The sequence below is a fragment of the Pantherophis guttatus genome, chromosome 8 (assembly GCF_059756535.1).
Source record: "Pantherophis guttatus breed Tessera chromosome 8, ASM5975653v1, whole genome shotgun sequence".
NCBI lineage: Eukaryota > Metazoa > Chordata > Lepidosauria > Squamata > Colubridae > Pantherophis > Pantherophis guttatus.
Window position 1 is genome coordinate 69,323,544 of NC_142070.1, and position 26,565 is coordinate 69,350,108.

The following is a 26,565-nucleotide window of genomic DNA, read 5'->3' on the forward strand; positions in this document are numbered from 1 at the left end:
TGAAAATGTTATAAGAAATTTAGCAGCCTTTATTTCTTTGAGGAGCTGGAGAAGGAAAACCAAAATTAAAAATGGCAAGACGTAACTTTTTAGGCTATTTTTTGTTGCATCTTGTTTCAGTATAGAAAATAAACCTGTACTTCTCCAAGTAATAGGATTTTATTGCTGCTGTGGTGGTTGTAGTTGTTTTTCTAATGATGCACTAAACTATAAAAAGAAATGGAAGTGTTTTATGGCTTGGGCAGCAGATTTGGGCAGCATGTAAAAAATAAATCCCAGAGACTTTGTTCTCAGTTCTATCCTCTATTTCCAACCAAACTTGCAAGACGTCCTTTGCCTTCTAAAGTTCAGTGATACATCTAAGCAAAGAAATCCCCCAACTTCCTGAAGCTTCAGTTGGAATTCTATAACTTGAAGTTCTAACATAATTACAGTAGTAGCCAAAATTGTGGAAACCTTTTGGGAAAAGTGTATTTTTGAGGTTTGATGGCTAATAACACCACTTTTTTTTTTTTTTTTTTTTTTTTTGAGTTTCAAGATAATCCTATTCCACTGCTGGAGTGGAACTTTAACCCAATTGAAAATCTATGGAGCCGACTAAAGAAACTTGTTAGTCAGAAGCGACCCAGCAATAAAACCCAGTTAATAGAAGCAATCATTCAATCTTGGTTTCACATTATAACAGCTGCAGAACTAAAAGATTTGGTTCACTCCATGGGAAGACATTGTAAGGCCGTAATTCATGCTAAAAGTTACCCAACTAGGTATTAACTGACATGGTGATAATTTTTGTATATCTCATTTTTTCTACGTGCTTCACTTTTCTTCTTTATACTGTAACTGCTACTCTAATAGCAAATCCTTCATAAAAGTTATTGCATTACACTCTTGATTAAATTATCTTTCTATTGATATATAATTTTATGGTACTACTCCAAAAAAAAAAAATGATGTTATTAACTAGTTTTAGAAAATACACTTTTCCCAAAAGGTTTGCACAATTTGGGCCACTACTGTATAGGACAGAAGACTGGTTTTTTTTAGATTTCAACATCAAACATTAAAATTCAAGCTAACATCAGGGTATTCTTTTGTATTTTTTTTCTTCAGCTCCTTTTGTTTTATTTCTTCTAGCTTCCTTGCATCTGATCTTGACATGCTGATCTGATTTTTCCATCAAAATCTTCCATTTTGGTGATGTTTCGCTTTTTTTTTTTGCTTGTTTGTTTATTCTGCAGATTTTCTATTTTAATTGTAGCTGTACAGTTGGTTTGTTTCCTGCAGTGAGTTGGTATTTTTGATATTACAGTATTATTGTTTAATATTCTTTCTTTCTTTCTTTCTTTCTTTCTTTCTTTCTTTCTTTCTTTCTTTCTTTCTTTCTTTCTTTTACAAGCTTCAATGCAGGCAATCTTATTGTGTTGTTTTTGTGCTGTTGTAGATGTTCAGTTATTCTTCATTCTTGCTTTGCAGTTAAAGGATTTGGTTCTTCTTGAAGGTAGAGGAGACAGCACCTGGTTTGGGAATGAAAACAGTTTAATTGTTGGTTTCCTCTACTACCAATTTCACCTGCTTGTATCTCCTGTCTGAGTTACTTTTGGGAAGCTACTTTTGATTCTTTGCCCTGGATGTACCTTTGCAGTTCTTCCACTTTTATTTCTGTGAATACTTTGTGTCGTATTATAAATCAGCATTGAACTTTTAGCTTCTGTTCTGCTATTTCTGATTCTGGATGTTATTTTTACAAGAACTAGTACATTCTTTTCAAATTTCTTTTTCTTATTGGATTTCATTTGTTATAGCCATTATTTCTTCCTTTTCAGTATATTTGTGCCAGGTAAGCAACTTTTCTTCCAGTAGTCCTGCAGTTGCTAGGCCTGGTTGGTCAACCAATAATGCTTAATATTATGGTTCGTTGTACAGTCAGCCAGATGTTTAGACTGGATTTGGCATTTTTAGCCACCTATCAAGTCCTTCCCAAGGACCTGCGATAGGGAGATGTTGTTGTTTGATCCTTATGTCACAGGATCCAAGTTAAGCTGCCTTTTGCAATTGACTGATGGTGACTTTGTCAATGCCGGTAGTGTTCAAATGGTGCTCCAGTTGTTTTGAGATTGAAACTAATGTGTCTATTATTATATTGCACACCGTACCTGTTGTTCAGTGGTGGAATGCTGCCGGTTTAACAACCAGCTCGGTGAGCACGTGCTTGCGCGCAGCATTAAAAATGGATCATTTAGAAGCTCAGCTGCTTACCTTCCAGGTCAGCAACTGTAAGTAGAACAGTGGAGGGGGGAATCAGCTGTGCCGTGCGATTGAGATGAGCTACAAAACAGAAAATAAAGGACAGGATAGAGCGGGGATGGGTGGGTGGGGCCAACTGATTGTCGGCGCTAACAGTTCACCCGAACTGGTCCAAACTGGCTGAATTCCACCTCTGCTGTTGTTCTTATTATTCTGGTTCATTGCAGTCAGCCAAATGTTTAGATTTAGCATTTAGCATCTATTCATTATTGTAATCTATTCATAACAATGTGCCTATTCTTTAGCTGCTGTTGTCCTTCATACGCATTGAGTTCTTCCCAAGAACATAGAAGGTCATAATGTATCAGAATAGTACATGTGTGGATCCAAGCAGTGTGGCCTTTTGCAATTAATAGATGGACATTTGGTCAGTGTGCAGATTTTTTAAATAGAGTGGTATCTTGCTACTCAACTGCTTTGAAACTCATCGAATTTGGTATTCAATGCATTTTTATGTGAATACTTTGTCCTGGTACTCATTGTTTCTTTGTACTCAATGCGTAAACTAGAATTTGTTGGTGTCAGCTGCCTTGTGACTCACGACATTATTCCCTATGGGAAAAAATTGTTTGGTACTCATCATTTTTGGTACTCAATGCGCCTCCCAGAATCAATTGACAACAAGGTACCACTCTACTGTGCAAGACATTTGGGTTTGGCATCCAGTGTGCTGATAACCACTTAGGAATACCGCAGCCGGTTTATGCCCTAATGTATCAATTTTGATTTTCAAATCTTATTCTTTTTTAAACTCTGATGCCACTCAACTCTCAATAACTGTAGACAGCTGACAACAATCAAAGAAATTATCATAATATCAATAAAACATTAAAGTTAGATTAATAGTGACAAATATGATGAAGTGAGAGGAAGGACTTGCTCTTCCTCATCAAAAGTCCGGTGAGAAGTTACTATTTAGCTCAGGGGTGTCAAACTCGATTTCATTGAGGGACGCATCAGGGTTGTGTTTGACCTCGGGGGCCGGGGTGGGTGTGACGAGGGTGAGCATGGCCAGCTTGACGTCACTCCTGTCATGGGCACCTGTGGCGGCCCAAGCACTCTGCCAGCGAAAACAGGCTCCCGAGCTCCGTTTTCAGCTACCACGGCCTCTTGCAATGCTCTGCCAGTGAAAACGGAGCTCGCATGCAGCCCTCCTGAGCTTTGTTTTCACTGGCAGAGGGTTGCAGGAGGCCATGGCAGTCGAAAACAGAGCTCAGGAGCCTGTTTTCATTGGCAGAAGCACCACAGGTCCTTTGCTGTTTCCAGGGCAGCCCTGTGGTCAGATCTAAGTACCCTACAGGCTGGATCCAGGTCCCAGGCCTTGACACCCCTGATTTAGTTCTTCTACAACCCAGCTTCCACTCTACACTATGGGAAAGTCATGAACTGGAGTCTGGAGATTATTTGAATGTAGCAGGGACAAAACAGGCTAAAGGTAAACGGAACTTTGTTAAACTTTATTCAGAAGGAATCTTTGCTAAATCTGGTGATAATTCTTAAATGGCTAACATCTTCCTTGAAACAGAATATTTGTAACTTGGGAACCCTGGAATTATAGCTACTACTAAATAGGCATAGGGCCTTTGCCCAGTTTCAGATGATACAATGCATTAAAGGAAGAGAGGGGAAAAAAATAAGAGCCTTTAAAACGTGGATGTTCTTATGGAAATGCCTTTAGAATGATATTATATCATTTAGTGTAGCGTTGCTGCATCATTTAACATCAATTTCAATTTAAGATTATTTGATGCACAATGAACTAGCGGAGAGATGGGAAGTAGAAATCAATGGCATATATTACTACGGCAAACTGAATCGTGTTGTATAAAATAATTGCACAAGCAAGTGAAAAAGCTGTTAGGATTCAAAAGTTCAAGCAGGAGCTGAATTTGAAACTGGTAATAAAAATCAAGTCCCGTGTTTTTCTGCGCAGGAATCATGAAGGAGAAATATATGTTGGCTCTTGATTTGAAGCGTATTTATCTCAGTGTGACATCTGAAGCTGCTGGCAGATCCGGTGCTGGTCATAGACATTTTCAGACCTTAGCAAAATGTCAAAATGTTGCCCTTCTTGACATACAGACAGAGACATTGGAAGCAGAAAAAAAATAAAGAGTCAGATCACATTGTTCCTTGATAAAAGGAACTGTGTCCAGCCAGGCATAGGTAATGCAGAAAAGATTCATGGTTAACCCAGCACAGGGAGACAGTTAAATTAATAACTGGAAGGGATATAACTTCAGGATGATTAACTCTTAGGACTAAAGTACCTTTTCGCAAACTGACACCTTTGTGAGAAAGGTTGGATTACAGTTTCCATCACCTTCCAGGCTGCAGTAAAACTAGAAGCCAACACTTTGGGCAGGGTGAAATACCTCTAGGGCCTTGATGGCGAACCTATGGCACGCGTGCCACAGGTGGCACGCGGAGCCATATTAGTGGGCACGCCAGCTCAGCTCTGGGGCACATGCATGCGCCGGCCAGCTGATTTTCGGGCCTTCTGGGCCCATCAGAAATAGGGAAACAGGCTGTTTCCTGCCTCTGGAGAGCCTAGGGGCGGGGTGGGGAAGGCCCGTTTTTCTTTCTTATCTGGCTCCAGATCCTGTCTGTGTATCTGGGAAGGGCGAAAACAGCCTTTCCCACTCCCTTGGAGGCCCTACGGAGGCTGAAAGGGCCCATTTCCCAACTCCCGATGGGACAGGAAGTGACGTTTTTTCCTGTCCCCAGCCTCCAGAGACTCCTAGAGAGGCTCCTAGAGACTCCTAGAGAGGCTCCTAGAGACTCCTAGAGAGGTTCTGGAGGCTGGGGACAGCAAAAAATGTCACTTCCTAACCCACTGAGAGTTGGGAAATGGGACCTTTCAGCCCCCGTAGGGCCTCCAAGGGAGTGGGAAAGGCTGTTTTCGCCCTTCTCAGATACACAGAGAGGCTCTGGAGCCAGGTAAGAAAGAAAAACGGACCTACCAGGCCATCATATGCCAGGAGCGGGGGGGAGGGGGGACGGGGTTGCGCACGCATGCACGTGGGCACGTGCGTGCGTGACCCTCCCCCGCCCCCCCCGGCACGCGATGGCAAAAAGGTTAGCCATCACTGCTCTACGGCAAAGAAAAAAAAATAAGGCAGGTGTTTTATATATTTCACATGCAGGAGTACATACATACAGGCACAACTTGTTGTGGCCTGCCGGTGGCCAGCAGAGCTGGCAGCACAGTTAGACAGTGAGGAACTTGGGGAGGAATTTGGGCCAGTCCTGGGGACTGGGGAAAGCTCGGATGAGGACTCTGTGTCGGAGGCAGAGAGGGAGGCAGAAGAACAGCTGGAGCCCATTCCCAGTGCTCACATGCGTAGAGCTTCCAGAAGACAAGAACAACTCGGAAAACAGGGTCGACTCAGAGCCATACCTTGGAGGTGATTGGCCCCTCCCATAGGAAATAAAAGAGGAGCGAACAGGGAATGAGCTTTTGCAGGAAACAATTCGTTCATTCCGTGACTCTGAGAGTCTCTGTGCCAAGTTTTGCCTTGTACTGCGGTTGGAAATAAGTTACGTGACAGCTTGCCAAACGAGATAAGGTGTGTTGAGAAATATTCCTTTGAAAAACTATTTGGACAAACCTTGCTGATTGTGAATGAACGTAATTAAATAAAAGAGGTTTTGCTGGAATCAATTCCTGCCTCCTCCTTCTTAAGGGAGTCTAGGTCAGAACACAACTCTTCAAATATGTATGTTCAGGGGATGCCTTGGAATTGTGTTTTGAATATGTCCATTGTATTTTTTTACAGATTTGGACTAGGTGAACATGCATGTTGATAGTCATGATTTAATTACATGGTTTCCAGGATGATTTCAATCTCATTATGTAGGCCAGCCAGGAGCATGGTGTCCAAATACAGGTAATCATTGGGTTACGACCACAATTGAGCCCAAAATTTATGTTGCTAAGTGAAACATTTGTGAGTTACGACTTTTCTTGCCACAGTTGTTAAGTGAATCATTGCATTTGTTAAATTAGTAACATGGTTGTTAAGTGAATCTGGCTTCCCCATTGACTTTGCTTGTCAGAAGTTTGCAAAAGTTGATCACATGATCCCAGGACACTGCAACCGTCATAAGTATGAACCACTTGCCCATAATTTTAATTATGTGACCATGGGGATACTGCAACATTCATAAGTGTGAAAAATGGTTATGTGACTTTTTTAGTACTGTTGGCACGCGCACTTCCGAACCGGTAAGGAAGGTAAGTAGATTTCACCCCTGGTCCCTACTAACAATATCATGCTAACAATAAAATTCTGTCTATTTAAAAAATATATATATGTGAAGGAAAAAGTGTGATACCTTATATTCCAAAAGGTATCATACATTAGTGTTTTAATACCATTACAATTGCAGTAATTGTAATGGTATTAAACCACTAATGAATGACTCTCCCTGTTTTCCTATTCAATATTTTAAACACATGATTATAAGCTTAAGGGATCGTCAGACAAATTGCATTTTCAGTGATGCAGCTGAGCTGAGAATCTAACTGAAACAGCCATGTCATTGTCACAGTCCATTTTGTGAATGCACCGATTCCATCAGATAGACCCATAGGAATAGTTCTGCCTTTATCTTCACGTCATAAACTTTGCAGCCATAGAAAATCACAGAAAAGCCAAGTCTACTGCATGTCATTGATTTCAGTAAATTTATGTTCATCAGCTTGCTCTAGATTGGAACTTGCATGCATCAAATTAGCACTTGCAGGATAAAAAGGAATATGTCTCCATATCCTGCTTGTTCTGAGCTAGGCTTCCTGAGACAGTAAAAAACACACAATTAGTCCCAAAAACCCTCTTTTTATTTCAACGACTGTGAATTTTGTTCATTCACAGCCTGTGATGAGTCACAAATAGTTTGTAAAGAGTCCAACAGAAGTCTGCTACAGTCCTTTGGGATAAGGCTGATAAGCACCCACCTTTATCTCCCTTGACACGCTGCCAAAGACCTAATTGGCAATTAGCTTTGCAAGGCCACATGGAGCACAGAGTCAAAACGGAGCTTCAGAATTTACCGACCAGAATGAACAAAGTTGCTTCCTGCAAAGGCTCACGTGCCTTTGCTCCTCCTTTATGTCTTATGGGAGGGGCCAATCATCTCCAAGCCTTACTCCCGAGTCACCCCTTTTATCTTAACTGTTCTTGCCTTTTGGAAGCTTTGCGCATGCGCGCGCTGGGAACAAGCTCCCACTGTTCCTCTGCCTCGCTGACGTCAGACTCTGGAGGCTCCGGAGTCAACACATAACTCCCAGATGGCCTTGGCCCCATCTCTGCCTCTGATGCAGAGCCCTTGTCCGAGCCTTCCCCAGAATCCAGGAGTGACTCATGTTCCTCCCCAGCCTCCTTACTGTCTGACTCTGCTTCCAGCTCCGCAGGCTGCCGGCGGACCACAACACTGCTTATGGGCAGTTCAAAAATATTTGGTTGGCTTTAAGAGACAAAAGGCTTCACAAAAATGAATTGTTTTAGGAGGACTGGGCATGGGTGCATAAAACCAAAGTCAGCTGTCCACACATATTGTGATCTGCTAGAGGTTTGCTTCCTTTCTCAAGTTACTCAGATAGGCAACTGAGTTTAAAATATTGTGAAATATCTGCATTTTAAAATTGGAGAGCTGTGTTTTTATTTATGAGATAGATTAAATATTATCTTCTCTCCAGCTTACATCTAACATCATCAAACTATAGCGGAGTTGGAAAATAATGCAGTACAACAGGGTGCTCATTAGTTCTCGTTTAATTGGCCTGAGAATTTTTGTAACCTTTAATTAAGGAATTTAATGAGTTTTAGCAACAGGATAATTAAATCATCTTAGGTAGTGAGCAGAACCCAAGAACTGATAACGGCAAAGCAGATAAGATCTCAAAGACAGGATTGTTAATTGCATTGCTTTATTCAATAACATTGGTTAGGGATAACTGGCCTACATTGTCATAATTGGTTTCCTTTCTTCTGGCTTCTTCTTTATAAAGAATTTCGATTTTTTTTTAATTGTATAAATGAATCAGGCGTATTAAAAATTGCTATCAAAATATAGGGACAAATAATCCAGTAATCAAACCCAACTATAGCATATTCAGCGGGAATGGCAGAAAGGAAATAATACTTACAGTAAGTATTATTTCCAAACAACTTAAGTATATCCTCATTCTTCAGTTTAAATTCTTTATTTCCTTTTAGTAAATCTGGATAAGTAAGAACCGACCTTGACTCAGTCCCACTTAGACCGATTACTAGTGATTATTAGCACCCCCCCTCCCCGATTCAAGGACTTTCCCTTCCACTCAAGACTTGGGACACAATCTGGGGGTCCTCTTGTACTCACAGCTTAGCTCTATCTGGTCTACCAGTTGAACCATTTCCTGAAGTGGGAGGACGGTCACGCATGGCCTTCTCACCTCAAGATTTGATTATAGCAATGTGTTACTGTCCTTGAAATTCACTGAGAAGGTTTAACTTAGTCCAAAATGCATAGTGTGCAGGCTATGTGAATTGCATTGGTTGCCAAAGTGCTTCCAGCTGAAATTCAACGTTCTGGTTATTACCCATAAAGATATACATGTTGGGCCAGATTACTTGAGGGAATCATGTCTGCCCTGATTTTTATCTGACAAACACAAGCCAGCAGAGTTGGCATATTTCTGGTACTTTTCAATTAAACAATGTTATCTAGTCATTTTTTTTTATTTTGTCGAGTACATATTAGATAATATATATAAGTATAAGCATGAATTGAATACATAAAATGAATGCAATTAAAGGGAACATTAGGACAGAGACGGGAGTCATGCTAGTGCTCTTATGCACGCCCCTTACAGACCTCTTAGGAATGGGGTGAGGTCAACAGTAGACAGTCTAAGGTTAAAGTTTTTTTTGAGGGGGGGGGCTGGGGAAGAAACTACAGTCAGGTAGTGCATTCCTGGCATTGGCCACTCTGTTGCTGAAGTCATATTTTCTGCAATCGAATTTGGAACGGTTCACTTTAAGTTTGCATCTATTGTGTGCTCATGTATTGCTGTGGTTGAAGCTGAAGTAGTCATTGACAGGTAGGACATTGTAGCAGATGATTTTATGAGCTGTGCTTAGGTCATATCGAAGGCGGCGTAGTTCTAAATTTTCTAAGCCCAGAATTTCAAGTCTGGTGGCATAAGGTATTTTGTTGCGAGCAGAGGAGTGGAGGACTCTTCTTGTGAAATATTTCTGGACATGTTCAATTGTATTAATGTCCGATATGCAGTGCGGGTTCCAGACAGATGAGCTGTATTCGAGAATTGGTCTAGCAAATGTTTTGTATGCTCTGGTTAGTAGTGTAATATTACTGGAGAAACAGGCTTTCTCTGTAATGGTACTTGGTCTTTAGAATAGGATCACCCAAAATTGTGAGGCTCCCACCCTTTGATGTTCCATAGAGCCTTGAAGACCTGGTTGTTCTCCCAGCTTTGGGGTGAGATGTATAGAGTCCCTTGGCTGTGTGTGCTATTATTGTTTCCTATTTGTATACCGCGCCCAAATGCTATCTTGTTTTTAGTTTGTAATGTTTTTTAATGCTATTATTTGTGAACTACCCACAATCAGTTGAAGTCAAGGGCTGTCCAAGTTGAATTGAATTAAATACATTCTCTCAGGGGTGGTATTTATCTTATCTTTGCTACCGGTTCACAAATGTGAGTGCATGCACAGAGCATCAAAAACGGGACATGATGATGTCCGGGCGGGTGGACGAAGCCTCCCATAGCCGCCGCTACTAGTTCGCCAGAACCGGATATAACTGGCTGAATACCACAACTGATTTTCTCTCTATGTGTACATATGTATGCACATGCGTGCACATGTTTACTCCTGGTGTTTGCCTGGACAATTCTCTGCAGCTTTCTTTGCAAACTTTTTGGAAAGTGGTTTGCTATTGCCTCCTTCCTAGGGCTGAGAGGAAGCAACCGGCCTGAGATCACTCAGTTAACTTTCTGTCTAATGCAGAATTAGAACTCAAGGTCTCTCAGCTTTTAGCTTGGGGCTTTAACCACTATACAAAACTGGGGATGTTGCAACAATTGTAAATGTGAAAAATGGTCATAAGTTACTTTTTTCAGTGCCACTTAACTTCAAACGGTCACTAAATGAATTGTTGTAAGTATAAAGTATCTCAAGAACTTACATTGAATATTCCAAAGCATTTAGAAATGAAATTTCTCTTCTCTGTCCCTCTTTCTCTGCCCCCACATGAAAGCATTCCCATTCTGAGACAGTCACAGAGAAACAGTGAAATAATCCCTGCCATCTGCTGTTCTATATTTTTCATAAGTTTTAACATTCTGATTTTAGAACCTAAATGACAAGTAAAATGTCAAGTCATCCAGAAAATAATCAGAGGCATAACAACCGAAATGTTAACTAAGTTTGTCTATTGAGAATATAGTTTCTAAGTATCCCCTATTTTGAAGATACTACTGTATAGTTCTGTTGGAAGAAATATCCTTCTGGGTTCAGTTCCAAGTGGAGAAAAAGACACTGGATTCATGGAAGTTGCTTGGAAAGAAAGTTTATTGATGAACAGGATCCCATGGCTTGAGTTCCTGAGCAGAAAAGGGCAGAAATCAGAGGTGGGTTTCAGCAGGTTCTGACCAGTTCTGGAGAACCGGTGGTGGAAATTCTGAGTAGTTCGGAGAACCGGTAGTAAAAATTCTGACTGGCCCTGCCCCTATCTATTCTCTGCCTCTCAAGTTCCAGCTGATCAGGAGGAAATGGAGATTTTACAGTATCCTTCCCCTGCCATGCCCACCAAGCCACACCCACCAAGCCATGCCACGCCCACAGAACCGGTAGTAAAAAAAAATTGAAACCCACCACTGGCAGAGATGCTGAGAGTGCTTTGGTTTTATGCCCTCTGTAGGGTTTTGAATTTGAGCTTGTATTCTGATTGGTTGTCAGACTCCCATGGGGCCCTGCAGGGGCAACTCTGTAGGCTGTGTTTTGAGTCCAAGTTTGGTTGAGCCTTGCTGGGTGATGTAATCTTCCCAGGTGCCATGTGGTGAGATGGGTAGAGGGCTAATCCTACCTTTGTTGGATCTTGGGTGAGGGCATTTGCCTATTATGGCTCTGCCTGCAGGAGGTAGATCTTTGATATCTAGAATAGGCTGGCCCAGGCCTTAATGGCCCATTGACAAAGTTGGGTGGGAGGGCTGAGTTTCTGTCTCCCTTTTAGGGGAAATATTCTGCCCTTTTAATATTCCCTAAAATATCTCATTTTCCTAGGAGAGGGGTGGGTGCTAACTTCCTACACTGCTTTCTACGTAATTGTACAAATTAAGAATCAATTGGTAAAGTTTTTCACAGCTTTAAAATCATGTATTGTAATCTGAAAGTTTTCTTTCTTTATTTTTTTTTTTTTAAATTGAGTATTTGGCAAACTTACTAATTGTAAGAGAAAAGAAAGTTTGACATCAGCATCAGAAACTTGTTTACGTTGCTGGTTTGAGCTCCGAGCTTGGCGATTTGGTTGCAAACATTTCATCCCCATTCAAGGAGACATCTTCAGTGCCCTTTGGATTGTGCTTGTCTGGCCTTTAAATATCTTTCTGAGTCCTGGTCTGGTTTCAGTTTATGTGATTGGTTGGCTGTACCATGTTTCCCCGAAAACAAGACCCTGTCTTATATTTTTTTGAATCCCAAAATAAGCGCTTGGCCTTATTTTCGGGGAGGTCTTATTATTTTGGGGCATGTGGAGCAAGATGGGGCTCCTCTTGCCGTCTTAACTGAGTTCCAGCTCTGCGTTTAAATATTTTCGGGGAAGGCTTGTTTTAGCGCATGCACTCAAAAGCCTGATTGGGCTTATTATGAGGGGATGTCTTATTTTTGGGGAAACAGGGTAGTTGCTGAGTCATAATCCTTGGTTTTAAGTACCATCTGTGTGATGTAAATTAGTGTTGTTGTTTTGTTGAGATGTCTTCTGATGATGTCATGGTCTGTTTTTGGGTTGATTTGATTGGCTCCGTGTGATGTGGTCTGATTTCTTGTAATCTGTCGAGTTATAACTTTGTTTGCAGCATGGCTGTTCGTTGGTCTTTAAATGCTGCCTTCAGGATCTGAAACCAGACCAGGACGAGCACAGCTCAAAGCGTACTGAAGATGTCTCCTCGAATGGGGACGAAACGTTTGCAACCAAATCGCTCAGAGCTCAAACCAACAACATAACTACCAACCTGAACTACTAATATTCAAAGACATTTCGAGAAACTTGTTTATTGTGAAAATTAAGAGCTTTCTAATTAGTGTCTTGCACTTCATTAGGAGTTCAAGTTATATGTCAGTTAAATACTGATTGGTAACTACAGTAGTGGCCAAAATTGTGGAAACCTTTTGGGAAAAGTGTATTTTCTAAAACTAGCTAATAACACCACTTTTTTGGGAGTAGTGCCATAAAATTATATATCAATGGAAAGATAATTTAATCAAGAATGTAATGCTATAACTTTTATGAAGGATTTACTATTAGGATAGCAGTTACAGTATACAGTCTTTTAGTTCTTTACATTCTGTTATAATGTGAAACTAAGATTGAATGATTGCTTCCTTTATCTGGGTTGCTTCTGACTAACAAGTTTCTTTAGTCAGCTCCATAAATTTTCAGTTGGATTAAGGTCTGGGCTATTCCCAGGTCATTCCAGCAGTGGAATATGATTATCTTGAAACCCCCCCCCCCAAAAAAAAGTGGTGTTATTAGCCATCAAACCTCAAAAATACACTTTTCCCAAAAGGTTTCCACAATTTTGACCACTACTGTAGAAGTTTAGCATCAAGTACCTATATAATCTTCAGAGGCAATAATAAAATTCAACTTCATATTTCTGGTTCAGCCATGGTCATTAGCTAGAGCACTGGACATTTACAGGCATAAGATGGTCAGTATGGTATATGCAGCCAATGTGATTTCCCAGCCCAGAAAATGGGAAAATTTCATACAATCAGCATAAGTCTGTGCATTTTAATAACCAATTGATTATTGCAGGATTTGCCTCCGGTGCTTTATTCAAAGCAGAAATGTTCCCAAGGTGATTAGACTTTTCCTAAAGTTATTAGACAAATCCTAGAGAAGCCATTGCAAACAGAGGCTGATTTTGTTGTGTCTTATTTATCAGGAGGGACATTCAGGGGGTTTTGAAATGCCATTCCAAGAATAAAAGCATGCTGCATTTTCTTTTTTCTTCTTCAGTTTCATATTGCTTTACACTCGGCTTTGTTTTTAAACACACAAACCTCTATTTGTAGTTGGAAAAATAAAATTAAACTAATGCCAACATTTAATTTTGTAATATCTGAAAGTATTGGATCACTTAAAAAAATTATAGGTTTTGGCAGTTACAATTTATGCATGGTCTGTGTCAGGGTGGATTTGATTTAAATCGAGTTGACTTAAATCACAATTTAAATCATGATTTAAATCACTAGTAAAAAGGCTTGATTTAAATCAACTCGATTTAAATCATAATTTTTAAAGAGCAACTGTCATCTCTGCTACTCCTTTGACCCACTGTTGACTCACCGATAGTCCCAGTGTTGCAGAATATACAGCTTCATGCTACATAACTAAACTCCATTTCATGCTGAATAAACTAAGTTATTTATGTATCTTAAATAGAAAACTATCTGACGATAGATTTTTACCCCAAATGTTTTTTATTAAAATAAATTCGATAAAAATAAAAAAATCCGATTTAAATAAAAAAAATCTGATTTAAATTAAAAAAAAAATCTGATTTTTGTTTATTTTTTTAAAAAAATCATTGATTTTTATCCACCCTGGTCTGTGTCTTTCTGTCTAAGTAGAACTGGGTATCTTGTCTACCAATCTCCAATCTTTCTTCGTTGCTCCCTAATTTTGACTAAAACTCTTCAGAGTGTTTCTCAGAAAGAAATGTCATCAGAGATCCAGCTTCATTTTTTAATACAGTAACAGTAACAAAATTGGAAGGGACCTTGGAGGTCATCTAGTCCAACCCCCTGCTCACACAGGAGATCTATACTAGGGATTCGAACCGCCAAACTGCCGACCTTTCTGATTGACAAGCTCAGTGTCTTAGCCACTGAGCCAGTCGGTGTCTGTTGATAATGGTAGTCTACAAGAAAAATCAAACTAAATAAAAATAAAATATCTGAATTGTTGGTGTTCAATCAGATGTGGAGGTTAGGAAGTTTTTTCAAAGATGCTTTGAAAGTGAGCAGTTTGCTTCTATTACACAGCCCTAAAAAAGTGTGACCTGCCTTTAATATGTATCTAATGCATTTTAATTTCTATTTTATTTCAGGCTCTGCTGGATACTCAGAACCTTTTGAGAGCTCAAATTACAAATTTTACTTTCAATCTGGGATTTTCAGGGAAATTTTACCACACAGGTAAAAAAAAAATTGTAAAATTATTCTCCATTTGTGCACTGCAGATAATTGGAATTTGTTTTGGGTGGATTTACTTTATTCTACCATGTTTCCCCAAAAATAAGACTTATATTTTTTGAACCCCGAAATAAGCACTTGGCCTTATTTTTGGAGAGATCTTATTATTTTGGGACACGTGGAGCAAGACGGGGTTCCTCTTGCAGTCTTACGTGATTTCCAGCTCTGTCTCCCTAACCCTCACCGGAGGAAATGGCGGGGACCAGGTCCGCATCCATTTAAATGTTTTTGGGGAGGGCTTATTTTCGGGAGGGTATATTTTAGCGCATGCACTCAAAAGCCTGATTGGGCTTATTATCAGGGGATGTCTCATTTTCAGGGAAACAGGGTATTAAACAAAAGGAAAGAAATAACTTCTGAGAGCATGAAAAAAAAAATTCCTTCAGCAGAATTAAACTAAAAAAAAATATTAATAAACACTTCCTTATGTACAATGTTGTACTTAGTTGTGAGACTGTTGTATTATCCATAGGAATATCATAATTTTAACATTCTGGCAATATAGCCATAATAATACCACGGTATCTCATGGACCATGTTTAAGCAGTTTGTTTGGATAATAATAGTGTAGTTCGTATGCTAGAAAATAGTAGAGAAATGTGTTTGAAAGGTCTCTCTTAAACAATTGTTCTGGGGGCAAAAAAAGAAACATACTTGACAACTGAGATTTTTAATTCAGGATTTAATAACCCGATAGCCTGCAGATGTGTAGACTTACCAATACGTATCAGCCATGCTGAAAAATATTTTGAGAAATTAACCTAACATATCTGCAAGGTATGAAGCTGGGACAAGCTTTCTTATATTGAAAAATTGACCCAATATGTACACTTAGGAGGTCTCGTAGAAGTAATTCTATTCCCTGATTTGTTTCATAAAACTTAGTTCAATAAAAACACAGGCTGTACAAAAAATTGATGAAATACTACAATGATGGGGTTTTTTTTATTCTGGAATCCAAATAAAATATATGAGTAACATCATTGTCTACCACTATTATAAATAATAAAAGTGTTGCTGTTCAGTTGCTAAGTTGTGTCCTATACTTCACCCATAGCATGTCAGGCTCCCCTGTCTTTCCCTGTCTCCAAAGTTTGCTGAAATTCATGTTCACTGCAATGATGACACTATATAACTGTTCTGTCCCCGTCTCACACACGCACCCCCACAGACAGGTAACAGTTAAAGAACTCAGCCGACAACAGTTTATCTTGTATCAGAATTGGCAGCAACTCAGTGGCTGGCTGCCAGGTATTCTTTACTTACGAGGGGGGAGTTTCTCCCTTTTCCGGGAACAAAGCCAATACACAATAATCAACAAAGTCCAGTAAATACAAAGAAGGTCATCCAATATCCGTTTTTTGCTTGTCACAGAGCTGAACCGGCCACCACACCCTCTTTTATACTCTGTGGGGTATGGTCCAGTGACTCAGCCTAATCCCTGGCACGCCTCTTCTTCTGTTGCGCGCGCTTATCTCTGCGACGCTGCCGAGGATCCAGCCAAGACTCATCTCCCTCATTACTGTCCACCTATGTCTGCGTGGATGTGCTTGGCCCCGGGCCTATCTCTTGACCTTTGGCGGACACCGAAGGCATTGCCAAAGAGGAGGGTCCTGGAGAGGGAGGCCTTGCCAACTCCTTTCCTTCACTCTCGGAGTCCTTTCCTGCCGATAACACAGGCTCAGGTAACGGAGCCAGAACAATAACAGTGATGGCTAACCTTTTCGTCGCGTGCCAAAAGTGCATGCGCGCACCCATAACACAATGTACATTGTACATTCCTGCATGCGCCCCAACCCCCACGCATCCGCACATGACCCCCTGCGCTCCCCCTGCCCCCGTGCATGCACACACAACCCCCGCATGTGCCCCGCCCCCACACATATGCGCAAGACCCCTGCGCATGCACACGACCTCCCCGTAGGTCTCCTGTCCCCTGCACATGCACGCATGTCTCCCACATGTCCCCCATGAATGTGTGGCAGAGACCCGAAAACCAGCTGTCTGGCAGGAGGCGCATCCACATGCACGGCAGAGCTGAGCTGGGGCGACAGCTCGCGTGCCCACAGAGAGGGCTCTGCATGCCACCTGTGGCACACGTGCCATAGGTTCGCCATCACGTCTATATAACCATCTCATTCTCTGCCATCCCTTCTTTTTGCCTTCCATCTTCCCCAACATCAGGGTCTTCTCCAAGGAGTTCTTCCTTCTCATTAGGTGGCCAAAGTATTTGAGCTTCAGTATCTGAAAAGTAGTATTATTAATACATAATTCTTCCAGTCCAGTCCTCCTGGCAATTAAAAACAGATTTTCAGTCTTTGTTATTCCACCAAGTTTGTTTTACTCACCTACTATGGTCTATATTAGTTCCACATTCACCTATCAAGATTATACCATGCAAAAAAGTCATTGTGATTGTGCTGTCATCACAGCAATGATTTACAGTGCTTATGATGAGAAGTTCATAAAGGACTTAATTAATTTACATCATATATAGAACACAGACAATATTTCAGCCTCTTCAGGACTGAAATTGTATATGTACGCAATTATCTCAGAACGTATCTCTTTAAGTTGCCTCATCCCTGAAGTGGCCATATTGTTCTGTGATAGAGTCATTGGTTTTAATGAACTACTAAAAGGTAATGATCCCAGGCAGGCAGCTATATCAGTTTGCCCGCCTGAACAGCCAATAAAGAGACTGAGAATAGATAGTATTTAAGGTATATAAAATGATGTGTGTTGAAAGCTGTAGAAAATTGATGCATGTGCTTTCAGTGTTCTGCAAAAGCTTTCAGTCCTACTTAAACAATAAGTAATTAATGAATAGGACAGACTCACCCATTAAGGTTTAAGAATACAGCAATTACTTACAGCTGAGGCACATTGTGATTTACTCTGAGGTGTCATTTCAACTTGTAAATTAACCATTGTATCTCAAGATAAACTTAGCCTATTCACCTCTCGAAAACAGAGCTAAATGGCCTTTTGAGAAGCTGTTTTTCATATGCGCTCCAATATCTCTTTTGGACCGGAAGCATGGTATTAAGTTTGAGAAAAGGGGTGGTAGTTAAAAGAAAGGGATCTTGAAGGAAAGAATTTATAAGAAAAAATGTATAGTTCTACGTAGTCATTGCTGTGTATATTGCAGACTTTCTATATTAATACTTAATAAGACTAAAGTCAGACTTTTGTATTAAAAATATAAAACTTTGCCCATTATACTGTGACAGTAGTAAACTTTGTTTTATTTACAGTATGTCACAGAAGTGAGTATACCCCCTCACATTTTGTAAATATTTAAGTTATATCTTTTCAAGTGACAACACTGAAGAAATGACACCTGGCTACAATGTAAAGTAGTGAGTATACAGCTTGTATAACAGTGTAAATGTGCTGTCCCCTCAAAATAACACAACACACAGCCATTAATGTCTAAACTGGCAACAAAAGTGAGTACACCCCTAAGTGATAATATCCAAATGGGGCCCAAGTTTTCCCTCCCTGGTGTCATGTGACACATTAGTGTTACAAGGTTTCAGGTGTGAAGGGGGAGCAGGTGTGTTAAATTTGGTGTTATCGCTCTCACTCTCTCATACTGGTCATTGGAAGTTCAACATGGCACCTCATGGCAACGAACTCTCTGAGTACTCACTTTTGTTGCCAGCAGTTAATCATTAATGGCTGTGTGTTGCGGTATTTTGAGGAGACAGCACATTTACACTGTTATTCAAGCTGTATACTCACTACTATACATTGTAGCCAAGTGTCATTTCTTCAGTGTTGTCACATGAAAAGATATATGTAAATATTTACAAAATGTGAGGGGTGTAGTTCTATGACATACTGTATATAAAAACTTTCTGGAATTATATATAATCAATATATTCTTAACATATATAACGAGAAACCAGAAGCGTTGCAGCGAGACTGGCTGGAAAATAGCTGGCTCTGACGAGTTTCGCGAAAATCCAGCCAGACAAACCGCTGTCGGGGGGTCTTCAGACCGGATCTGTTGTAGGGACGGTGAAGAAGGAGAGGTGCCTCGGAAGACCAAGAGGAACAGGCAAGTTCCTCGAAAGGTCGGAGGAAGCTCTTCGAACCGGCAGTGGGGGTGGCGGCCATTATGACCGCTTTGAAGCTGGGGCAACCGGAATAAGAATTGTGCAGGAGCGGTGTTTGGACGGAGTATTGGTACTGGGTGAGTGATTGGCCAACTCACAGGTAAAAAGGAAACTTAAAAAAAAAATTTAAAGGTGTCCTGGCGAGGAAATAGCAGCTATTTGGCACTTGGGAATTTTAATGGAGGGAGAAGAACAAAAAGGAAATTAAAACACTAAAGCCCAGAAAAGAAAACTTTTTATTTGGACTTGAAATTGGATTCAGAGAAACTAAAATTGATATAAGAAAAAGAATCCCGAGGGAAAACACTTTTTAAAGAGGATTTGGAATAATTTTGACAGTTTTGACAGTTTTGAATTCTGAAGGAAAAACAAAAAGGAGGTTAAAATAGCAACAAATTTACAACTGGATATAAAATTTAATTTGGGAAAATAAAACGCAAGAAAAGAAGAAGAAAATTGAGAGAAAATATTTGATATGTGGATTTAAAATACTTTTGTAAATTGGATTCTTTGTGACTCTGAAAATTGTGGATTGGAGAGAGACATCTACCGGTGGAAAGAAAGCACTACAACGAATAGCTTGAAAATTGGAAAAAATAACTATAGTGACCTTGAGAACTACAAGAGTTGTAAGAAAAATTAAGGAGTATTTGTTTATACTCAAACTGCTTGGCCTTGATTACTAAAGGAGGTGGAATACAAAAATCAGCTGGACATAAGTATATGGACTTAAATTTTAATTAAATACAAGCTAAAATATTAATATGTGGCAGGAATTAATTGAGATGGTTAAAAATACATGTTAATCATTAAAGGTTAATTAAAAGGTCAGAAATTTTGTTACAACATACTCAACAGGACAAAGAGATTATAAATGATAAGCAAGAAAATAATATTGAAGGTAAAGAAATTGAAAGTAAAAAGATAAATGATTACACTGGGATTAACAGTGGCAAAAAAGGAAAAAAGAAGCAAGCAAAGAGAGAAAAGGAAAGGGGAGGAGACTGGGGGGGGATAGCAAGATGATTACACTGGGATTAACAGTGGGGAAAGAAAGAATGGAGAGAGGGAAATATTTTCCAAAAAAGAAGCAAGCAAAGGAAAGAGAAGGAAATGGGAACAGATTAGACAAAACCTGGGGACGAACTATGTGAGTAATAGACTTAAAAGTAAGAGAAAGGATTCAGAAGAAAAGATAATTATAAAAAGAAAAGAAAAAGAAAAAGAAGACGAGAATGGGATAAAGGGAGAAAAACATTAAGAACTGAAATACTGGCGGGACTAAGAGAAAATGGTTAAAACGGGAAGAATAGTGGAAAGGATGAAGGGAAATAAAGTATATAATCATAGAGCTAAGGGAACTGTATTAATATTAGTAATTGTGAAGATAACAAAGATGATGATATATATTGTGTATTGTAAAATGAACAGTAGATGAAATATGAAGTGACAATTTGGTGCAATTATGAAAATAATTGAAATTAAGAGATAAACTTGAAATGTAAAAAAGTGTGATGGGGATTTTAAATGATGTGTTGTAAGTGATGAAATAGGACAATTGATTGATGTTATAATAAGAAATCAGGAATTAAGAATGGAAAGTGATATTGCTTAAGTTAAAGGGTTTCAACACAAAAATTGAATAAGATGAAACACATTGTTTATAGCTTAAAAAGGGTCAAGATTTTGAGAAATATATTTTATAAATGGAGAAATAAGATAATTGAAGTAATGTTAAGAAATTAGGATGTGAAGGGCGGATGGTAATATTGTTTATATACTATGTATTAAGAAGAGATTAAGATAAAATAAAAAATAGAGAAAAAGAAGATCATGGCAGAAATTGAAATATGCAAATTGTATTTGGAGAAACTAAAAAAGTAGATTGGAACAGATTATAAAATATATGTAATTATGTTATAAATTGTAAAAGATGTGACCCGGTCAATACTCTGTGCATAAAATATGTATGTAAAAGGAAAATTTTAATAAAACTTGTTTAAAGAAAACATATATAACAAGCACTGTTGAATATGAATTTTAGCAAGCTGTAGACCTCTAGAGAAGTAAAATAATTTTGTAGTAAGAATGTAATATTTTAAGTGTAAACATAAATTACATCAAGTTTACCCAGGAGATGGACATGTAAATTAGCGGAACAATTTGCTTCAGCAAAATATTCACTTTCAGTTGTAGTTCTAATTAGTCTTCACAGTTCACTTCAGTTTATTAAAATCATAGCCCACTACAATCAGAGTGCTCTGTGAACACAACAAACACACAGTATCTTAGATGATAAAATAAAATTTAAGGCAAAGTTAAAACACATTTATAAAACAACCTAACGAATATCTATGACAGTGATGGCAAACCTTTTTGCCGTCATGTGTCAAAAGCGGGGGGAGTGGGGGGGTCGCATGCCCACATCCATAATGCAATGCCCCCCGTGCACCCTGCCCCCCATGTGCCCCACCCCCTGCACATGCGTATGTGACCCCCCTGCACTGCCCCGCCTCTGCACATGCACCCGTGCATGTGTGCACGACACCCCCCGTGTGCTCTGTTTTGAGCCTAGCAGGCCTCCCTGAAGCCTCTGGAGGCCAGAAACGACCTATTTCCAGACTTCCATTAGGCCTGTTAGGCTCGTTTCTCATCCTCCCCAGGCTCCGGGAGCTTGCCTGGAGCCTGGGGAGGGTGAAAACGGCCCCCCTGGCCCTCCGGAGGCCCTCTGGAAGCTGGAAATGGGCCATTTCCAGACTTCCGGGAGGCCTGTTTTTCACTGTCTCAGAGCCTCTGCACGAGCCCTGTAATTACCTGGCATCCAAAATGGGCCACGTGGAGACTCCTGAGTGGGGAGGGGTGGCATGGGTGGGGCGCACGCATGTGCAATGGAGGTGACCTAGGGCAACGGCTCGTGTGCCTGCAGATATGGCTCCGCGTGCCACCTGTGGCACGAATGCCATAGGTTCGCCATCACGAATCTATTAGTTCCAGGATACAGCCAATACGTTAAATTATAAGTAGACACTTTCAGTTGTGACACACCGTAGAGATGCTTGCAAATTATACCTTTCAGTGATTAATTAAGCGCATCTACGACTTTAATATGCAAATATTAAATATGCATATTTAAATCAATTATAGCCTTTGTTTTGTTGCAACCTTCTTTTTAAATTGCATATTTATCATTCAGTGGCTTAGGGTTCTGCTCTAATTCTTACTACTTCTGAGTAGTTATTCTAGGAAAGATGTTGATCACTATAATAGGAATCCAATCATAGGGATGTCTATTACAATCATAGACCAGAATATAAATAGAATATCTGTTACTAAATAAAAAAATACAATTATAGTAATATAATACAATAATCAGCATAAATGTAAAATATCCTCCACTAGACGTTATTTGATACATTATTTAATGTCTTATTCATTGAACACACAGTTTGACTCTAATGTAGGTCAATGGAACTGCTTATGTTCCAGCTCAAAATATACTATCATTCTGTTACGACTGTTATTAATTTGGCTTATTTTCAAATCATGCTTGTCCTAATCAAAATCAGGCTGCAAAATGCAGCACATACCTGATGTATATTCAGGTGACTCACTGTTTACTTCAAACTGTGCCTTGAGTAACATGATCAAATGTGTTGCATTCTGTTTTAGATACTTGATTGCTTATGAATTGTTGCTATGAATTTGAAATTGGTTTCATCTTCCTGCTGTAATTTGTTGCAATTTAAATGTTCACCATGCTTCTAATAATCGTAACAAAGTTATTTCAAAAATGGGAATATTATTTAATGAATTATTTATTCCTACAGGCACTGTAGAAGAAGATGAAGGAGATGACCTGTTACTGGGGTCTGTTGATGAATTCTGGTGGTTTCCTCATATGTGGAGTCACATGCAACCACATCTGTTCCATAATGAATCTTCACTAGTGGAGCAAATGATTCTCAACAAAAAATTTGCCTTAGTGAGTAAAATTCATGCATCATAGGCTTATAGTAGAAATGATATGTAACTGATACAGAGTACAGAGTGCTTAAATTAAGCATTCCCTCTTAAAAGTTGAGACTGTCTTGAAATATAACTTTAATTAGTTTATCAGGATTTTCAACTCCATCTTAGTTATTCTACCACTGGATGAAATAATAAAATTACAGCGCAGAGACATTTATATTACAGAGCATCTAGGTGAACATTTAGGTGTCCATGACTACAGTTTATTAAAACAATCGTCCATACATATGCATGCCCACCGCACTGCTTCCTTTTGAAGTAAGCAGAACTACTGAAACAGAATGACAAACAGTGAGCAAAATAAATTAAATGCATAAAATAAGAGAAAAGAAAAAGGAAATTTAACTCATCCCTAGAATACCCCAGCACCATTCATTAAACCACTTCCTATCTTTCTTGTTTCCGCCACATTCTTATACCATTTCATAAATTGCCTTTAAACTTCTCACTTCTCCCTTTTTGAGGAACTTCTTAATCCTACAAATTTCTCACCAGTTACAATTTCTTAGTCTTCCCTTTCCTCTTGATCCATTCGGTTTTCTTTCATGTATTTGTACTGTGATTCAGTATTCATTCTCATTCTGTATTATCCAAATTCCCACAAAATGCTTCTTTCGTATAGATCACTTAGTTTATATTTAATCTACGTTCAGTTAATCACCCACCTATTTGTTGTTGTTAGTTGTTGTTAGATGTCGTGTCTGACCCATTGCGACCCCATGGACAACGTTCCTCCAGGCTTTCCTGTCCTCTACCATCCTCTGGAGTCCATTTAAACTCATGCTGACTGCTTCAGTGACTCCATCCAGTCACCTCGTTCTCTGTCATCCCATTCTTCTTTTGCCCTCAGTCTTTCCCAGCATTAGGCTCTTCTCCAGTGAGTCCTTCCTTCTCATTAGGTGGCCAAAGTATTTGAGATTCATCGTCAGGATCTGGCCCTCTAAAGAGCAGTCAGGGTTGATCTCCTCTAGGACTGACCGGTTGGATCGCCTTGCAGTCCAAGGGACTCGAGGGAGTCTTCTCCAGCACCATAGTTCAAAGGCCTCAATTCTTTGGTGCTCATCCTTCCTTAGGGTCCAACTTTCACAGCCATACATTGCAACTGGGAAAATCACCCACTTATAGGTGGATGAAGTGAACAGCACTACTCTGCTACACACAATCATTTAAACTTACTTTGAGAAACTTTCCTCACATTATCCACACTGATTTTTCCATCCATTATCTTTTGTTTAGTAATAATTCTCCCAAGGTAGATGGCTTCATATAGTGATATAGATTATAGTTGGTATAATTTTTCATCCTGTTTAAACACCTTGTAATTATGACCACATTTTCCCTGTCAAACACAACTTCCTGAGTTCTTAATACATTAATTTTCAAGTCCATATGCCTTATTGCATCAGGCAATCTGTCTAACATTCGCAACAAATCATTCAGTTCCTCAGCCAAGAACAAGGCATTTGCCTGGGTACGAAAATACATACGCATGCATATTCGAAATCACACCTCTGCGATCACCAAAATGATTCCTTAGATATGTTCCATACATAAAGTTGGATGAAACAATTTGTTCAATTTTGTCACACACAACTTGGATTGAGGATTCTGATGCTAAAGAGCCAGCTTCAGGTGCACGGTATGGATGACACTCCAAAGAATCAATAAATAATCACTTTGATTGAGGCTGACCCATCTCAGTTCTGAGAAGCAGCCCAGGGCATGTCACACCCTTTACGAAAAATAAGTAGCATTCATTATTGTTCATAATTAGTTCCCATCCAGGGGTTACTTTATATTAAGCTAATTCCCTATGATACATCTCTCTTGGGGACAATCATTCTAACCTAGAACCCAGTGGTGAAATCCAAATTTTTTTACTACCAGTTTTGTGGGCGTGGCTTGGTGGGTGTAGTGTGGCTTGGTGGACATGGCAGGGGAAGGATACCACAAAATCCCTTTTCACTCCTGGGGGAAGGATATTGCAAAATCTCCATTCCCATCCCACTCTAGGGCCAGCCAGAGGTGGCATTTGCCAGTTCTCCGAACTACTCAAAATTTCCGCTATCGGTTCTCCAAACTACTCAAAATTTCCACTACCGGTTCTCCAGAACCTGTCAGAACCTGCTGGATTTCACCCCTGCTAGAACCAAGTAGTCATGGGATTCAACCGGTATAACAACTGGTTTGCTGAGTACGCGCTTTGCGCGCTCAAAGTTTAGGTCACTGCCCTTTATCCTAGTCTATGAATCCACAAATATGAAGTAAACTGTCCTACTCTCACTATCATAGTCGGTGTCCTTCTGAAGAGCAAAAGTATGTATGTTCTCTGCCCTACCTAAAGACACAGGATTTCCAAAATTGTATTTATTTTCATCTTGTATTCTTTCAGCTAGTATTTCCCACACAGGCTAGGCTAAGGGAACAATAATGGCATTGATTGAATCATCACACAGATGCAGGCTTCACATACATATTAAACAAATCAACAGTTTGCTTGTTTTCATTTCCAAATCCACACCGGTACCTGTGTTATTTTCTGGTGGTCTGTCATTCAAATACTGGACGTGTCTGATCCTGGATAGTTTCTCCAGATTTATGCCAGGCAGTTAGGTGCTACCACCTACGCAAAGATCATTCTATATTCAAAACAATGAAAGTACTTGTTTTAATATCCTGTAAGTATAAATGACAGTCATTTTCACTGTGTAAAGAGTACAGATAGCTTTACGCATTGTTATTGAATGCAGTCACTTTGCAATATCTGAGAACATTCAAACAAAAGTTCTGATTTTTAGAAAGTATGCTTGATTCATAGATTATATTTTTAATTATACCTGAAAATTAGAAATATCCATTTTGTAAACATATGTATCCTAATTTTTTTAAAAACCTGAAAACTTGCAGCCAAGTGGTATGTAGATGCTCCTATGTTTCAATTTATTTCCGCATCAAGACATACCCCAAATTTAAATAATTATACAAAGAAGTCAGATGGAGATCCAATGGAGAGGAGTGCCACTAACAGGAATACTGTAGAATGATGTAGAAATACAGTTCCACTGTGTCCATTATAAATGACTTCCAAATAAGATTTTCTTGCATCAGAGCAAAAACCCTTCAATTTTTCCTAAAAATACTTTGCCCCCCTATAGCCAATCTAAAGCTAGTGTTCCCATACAATCGGGTGAAATGCTCCCGGTTCGGACTCAATCGCCCAATCCGGTAGCGATGGCAGCAGGTGGTTCGGAGAACTGGTAGAACTGATCCCTCCCCTCCCCCATGCCCAGCTGAGCCACACAATCATCAGAGGCTTTTTTTTTTTACTTTTTAAAGTAAAAGTAAAAGTTTTTGCTTTTAAAAGTAAAAAAAAAAGGCTCTGAGGATCAGGCAACTCAGCTGAGGCTTTTAAAAGCATTTTTTTACAATCTCTTTGGCCGAAGAGGTTGTAAAAAAAATGCTTTTAAAAGCCTCTGACTATCAGGCAACTCAGCTGGGATCGTCAGATCTTTTTAAAAGCATTTTTTCTTCCACCTCTTCGGCTGAAGAGGTGGTAGAAAAAATGCTTTTAAAAGGTAAAAAAAAAGGCCTCTGATGATCACAGCTGAGCCACGCGATCGTCA

The 26,565-nt window shown here is 39.5% G+C and overlaps 1 protein-coding gene across 2 annotated transcripts in view; it reads left to right on the forward strand.

Annotated features, from left to right (window-relative positions):
- The window catches only part of LOC117662109 (bifunctional heparan sulfate N-deacetylase/N-sulfotransferase 3), an 89,368-nt gene that overhangs the window by 22,902 nt on the left and 39,901 nt on the right, over positions 1–26,565 (forward strand). For both annotated transcript variants that reach the window (XM_034411403.3, XM_087874918.1), the window contains exons 3-4: positions 14,645–14,732; positions 22,741–22,895. In XM_034411403.3, coding sequence (XP_034267294.2) covers positions 14,645–14,732; positions 22,741–22,895 — 243 coding nt within the window. The remainder of the gene's footprint in view (positions 1–14,644; positions 14,733–22,740; positions 22,896–26,565) is intronic.